The sequence below is a fragment of the Glycine max genome, chromosome 7 (genome assembly GCF_000004515.6).
Source record: "Glycine max cultivar Williams 82 chromosome 7, Glycine_max_v4.0, whole genome shotgun sequence".
Lineage (NCBI taxonomy): Eukaryota > Viridiplantae > Streptophyta > Magnoliopsida > Fabales > Fabaceae > Glycine > Glycine max.
Window position 1 is genome coordinate 15,653,812 of NC_038243.2, and position 4,507 is coordinate 15,658,318.

Genomic DNA, 4,507 nt, shown 5'->3' on the forward strand with positions numbered 1-4,507 from the left:
TATTTTTTGTCTATTACTTCAGTTGATTAAATTTGAATATTACTATTAAGTTTCTTAAAGATAACTCAAACATATTTCATTGTTGGTTTCGAATTTCTGAGTAAGAAACATCCTCTTTTAATCAATAACGCAAACATATTGTTGGCTTGAATTCCATTGTTTTGAAAATATTAGTTGTTTTATATTATAATTGACTTAATTATAAAATGACAATCGAGTTTCTATTCACTTTATATATATATATATATATATATATATATATATATATATATATATATATATATATATATATATATATATATATTTTTTTTTTTTTTTTTTTTTTTTTCTCTTGCGCTTTAATGCAAAGCAAATCTTCCTCAGTTGATGGAGACGACGGAAAAATATACATATATATATGAACGCTAGGCCCAAATGGAGAATTTAATATTTTATATTAATTTTTTATTATTATCTTATCAAAGCATCTACGTCAACTACACATATTATTTTATTATAATTGTAATATGATCAAAGCATCTACATCAACTACATACAATTACTACATCCCAACTCGGGAAATTCACAAAGGACTTCTCTCTTTCTCTCTCTTTTTCTTATTTTTTTATTTTATTTTTTTGTTCATCAATGATCTAAGCAGTCACAGATGTCTCCACAGCAAGCTTGCCAGGATAAGCAACTTCTGATTTTATGTCATCTTCCCATAGTTCTGGCACTGCCTCCCTAAGGTTGTGGATGCTTTCTAATGCATAATCTGCTCCTTTAATTCTCTGAGATTTTCCAACCTAAAAGTAGTAATCAATAAATTAGAGGCTCATATAAGTTTGGCACGCAATAAGGATTGCCTTGTGGGAGCAACTATCCCCACAATTTTTTTTTTCTTTTTATTCATAATACTACATGTGTTATGTGGATATTGTGTGTTTTACTTGAGAAGTTATTACATTCTCAAAAAGAAATGTTAACATATTCTTTAAGATACTTTTTTCAACACATTTTTTTATTACGTATCAAAATTTCTTGAGATTCACAAAAATTTGATATATCTCATTTTTTTTACTAACAAATTTTTATCTTGATTTTGTAAATTTTTTTTAATAAATTTAAACTAATAATAGAGTGTGTATTAGAGAGTGTTGTTAGTACTCCTTTGATCACAATTATTTTATACATAACACATAATGAAGTGTTATTAATTTTTTCTCCCATAAATTAAAAAACTTAATTACAAATCACATAAAAATTAGCTATCTGATAATTTCTCATTGTATCCCCCATAATTATATGTGTGTGAAGTTCCACACCTTAAAATTCTTGGATTCCTCATTATTCGTTTGGCAGTGTTCCTACTACTGAACAAAACTACCAATGACTTACCAGCACAGTGTGAAGACCCACACGTTTTCCAGCTTGTGTGTTGCGGACACTATCCTCAAAGAACAACTGAAAGTGACACATATAGGAACAAACAAAAATATGAGAAAATATGAGGCAACAAAATCAATAATGTAAGTAAAATAGGATGATTTTTCTTACAGTTCTTTGTGGATTAAGGTTGGCTATCTTGAGGGCCAACTCAATGGCATTTTCTGATGGTTTGCAAATAATTGGTGTCTTTGGCAAAACTGTGTGGGGATTGGGTTGAGCAAAATGGCCAATGATGTCAAAGATTTGAAAGCTGCTAGCATCTTTTTTTGTGGTTGGATTGGTTGTGCCTGAACCCCCCACAAATTCAATGTCATCTTCATCATCAGAGACAGTGCTTTTGTGGATGGGATTAAGGGTCTCAAAGCATATGATTCCTTCAAAGCAGTCTTCTAATCCTAGCCTGCTTAGTGCCTTAACTGCATGGACTTTGTCTGAGTTTGTGAAGATCTGAAAATAAAAGACCAAAATAAGGTCTCATTAGATTTTTTTCAATTTTTCTAGGTAGTAGGATCTTGTGCAATTCTATTTTTTTTATTATCGACAAATGTTAGTTTTGTTAGAAATGTCAGTTTAGAAATTCCAACTTGCAACCTCTCCCCCATCTCTTCACACTTCTCCAACCATTGTTCAATTCTATTGATTTTAAACAACTTACCAGTCTCCTATAGGGTAGGCTCAGCAAGAGGTTCCTCAGAACTGGGTCTGGTTTCAAATTCTCATAAGGTAATCTCCCATGAACAAAACTGTAATAGCCAAATTTCAAAAATCAATTTCATCACAAACACACATGAGAATAATAAATGAGGGTAAAAACAGTAAGAAAAAAAAAAAGGCATGTACCTGTGATATTCATCGTAGTCAAAGTCATATCCAATTGCCTGAATTGACAATGAAACAAAACAAGCATAAACTATCAGAGATTTCTGAATTCAACAATGAATTCCCATTTTGAGCAAAGAAATGAAAAGATAAAAAAAAATGAAATCGTACCCTTAAACCAGCCATAGTTGTTCCATAGTTCTTGTAGAGGAGGTTGGACAAGTCATCAATTTTGCTTTTCTCTATGCCAAGCTTTTCGGCCATATAGTCTGGATCAATTGTACCACTCGTGTCAGCAACACCAATAAAGAGTAAAACAATAAACACATTACCAAGAACTTTATTGGCAAAGAGACACTCACCTTTAATGTTTTGGCCACATGCTTTTGCAAGACCAGTGCTTAGTGGATACAAAGTATCATCTAAATCTGAAACACAAATATAAGAGTTAATGAGTTATAATCATTATCACACCCAAATGAAGAGGGTTCAGATTTTGCAATTAATTAATGACCATGTCTCACTGAAAGACTCACCAAAAAGAAGGCAATCATATTTTGGTCTCTGGTTCATGTACTCCATTTCAGGCAGAAAACCTTAAAAGACACAACAACAAAAGGAAGTGAGCACTATGATGCATAACCACATGAACCAATCAATATTTATATGGGAATTCATTGTGATTCTCAACCAACAAATGTCACTGGTTTTCCATTTTTTTAATTTTAAAATTTGGTCTTGTTAACTCGGATTAGCACTGAAAGAAGCTAAAGCATCATAAAGGAAGACAATCAAAGTGGTAATCAAATCCATTGGAGATAAAGCTTTGTAAAGATTCTGAGTGGACAATCCACAGCCAAGTAAATAGATTAAAAAAAATGGTTCAACAGTACCCCTTTGAGGGCACAGAATTTAATGAAACATGAGAGGGTTCAAAAGCTTCAATTATTATAATTATAAACTGAGAAAAAAAAATGGACCCCCAAGAAAGGAGAGCAATCATGGAATGGTCTAAGCCAGAAACAAATTATTAAAATCCTTTGAACAGAGTTTATGAGACAGAAAATTCCTTTCCAAAGTGCATAAACTTTTGGAGTCACACAATCACTCATTTATCAAACTTTCTGGATTCAACGGAATATACAAGCCAAATCACAAGACTTAATAACAACGTATATTTTTTAGGCCTCGGAAAAAAAGGAAAAAAAGAAGTGGACACGTGTCTATGTATTATTATCACCAAATAAATTGGGGAGTGTTCTCAAAAACAGAGGTACGGTTTTCAGTTCCGAACATTTGTTCATTGCTTAATGAATTTTGAGAATTCAAAAGGCAAAACCTTATACATGCACTCATGGTAATAATGGGTGTTTTGTAGAATCATTAAGAAGCCATGGTTTAGGAGGATTGTGTGGGCAATGAGTGAAGAATGAAACAGAAAAGTTTAATGATCTAAAAAAATATGTATGAGAACAATTGGAGGCATTAGCTTACCAGACGCACAACAATGAATGAGTGTGGGAAGGGTATGAATTAAGAAGAATCAAAGCTTAGAGAGCAATATTGTATTGAAAGATGAAAGGAGGAGGGGGAGGAAAAAAGCTAAGGCAATGATGAGTATTTATAGATGGACAAGTGCACCATTGGCTTATATGGCTATAATATTAGATTAATTTATTATCCAACTAGAGAAAACTCAGTGAATTGCAGGTGTATTTATATATTTGAGTCAAATGTAAAAAATATAAATAAGTTTTATTTTTTAATTAGATAGTATATTATTTATATATTTTGTATTCCAATGTATATTTTGGTTATATATAAAATAATATTTATTTAAATTTTTTTCTTAATTTATATTTTTTAAATAAACTAAACTAGACATGTACTATTACTAATAAAAATATTTATTAATTATTTCATAGCAATTTTTTTGTTCTTTGATAATTATACTTACCCTTCCTATCGTCTCAATCAAATGTGGATACCTTCTCATGGCTGGTAAGTGTAAAGCATTTAAGTATAAGGTGACGTGTAGATAAAATTTCCCATAAATATTTGTAAGATAAGAAAATAAAATAACTAAATTTCTTTCATAAATATAAATTAATTTATGCATGTTATTTTTTTTAAAAAATTAAATAAAATATTTTCTATCAAAATTAAGTGTATTAATTTTAGTTTATAAAAAAATTCAATTCATTTTTTTCTCCTATAAGTGTTCATAAATAAATTTATTCAAAAATGACCTGAATATAAG

General features: G+C 30.3%; 1 protein-coding gene across 2 annotated transcripts; it reads right to left on the reverse strand.

The window, feature by feature from the left end:
- Nucleotides 1–415: 415 nt before the first annotated feature.
- Nucleotides 416–3,895, reverse strand: LOC100795391 (uncharacterized). Of its 2 annotated transcripts, NM_001254708.3 has the most exons (9): nucleotides 3,742–3,840; nucleotides 2,784–2,843; nucleotides 2,610–2,675; nucleotides 2,419–2,516; nucleotides 2,269–2,306; nucleotides 2,084–2,171; nucleotides 1,537–1,875; nucleotides 1,378–1,443; nucleotides 416–785 (listed from the first exon to the last, which is right to left on the reverse strand). In NM_001254708.3, the coding sequence occupies exons 2-9, from the start codon at nucleotides 2,827–2,829 to the stop codon at nucleotides 633–635; spliced, it is 894 nt and encodes a 297-aa protein (NP_001241637.1). In that variant the 5' UTR covers nucleotides 2,830–2,843; nucleotides 3,742–3,840; the 3' UTR covers nucleotides 416–632. The 2 variants fall into 2 exon arrangements, with proteins under 2 accessions (NP_001241637.1, XP_040872804.1); XM_041016870.1 differs by having other exon boundaries at nucleotides 469–785; nucleotides 2,419–2,675; nucleotides 3,742–3,895.
- Between the last annotated feature and the right edge of the window lie 612 nt (nucleotides 3,896–4,507).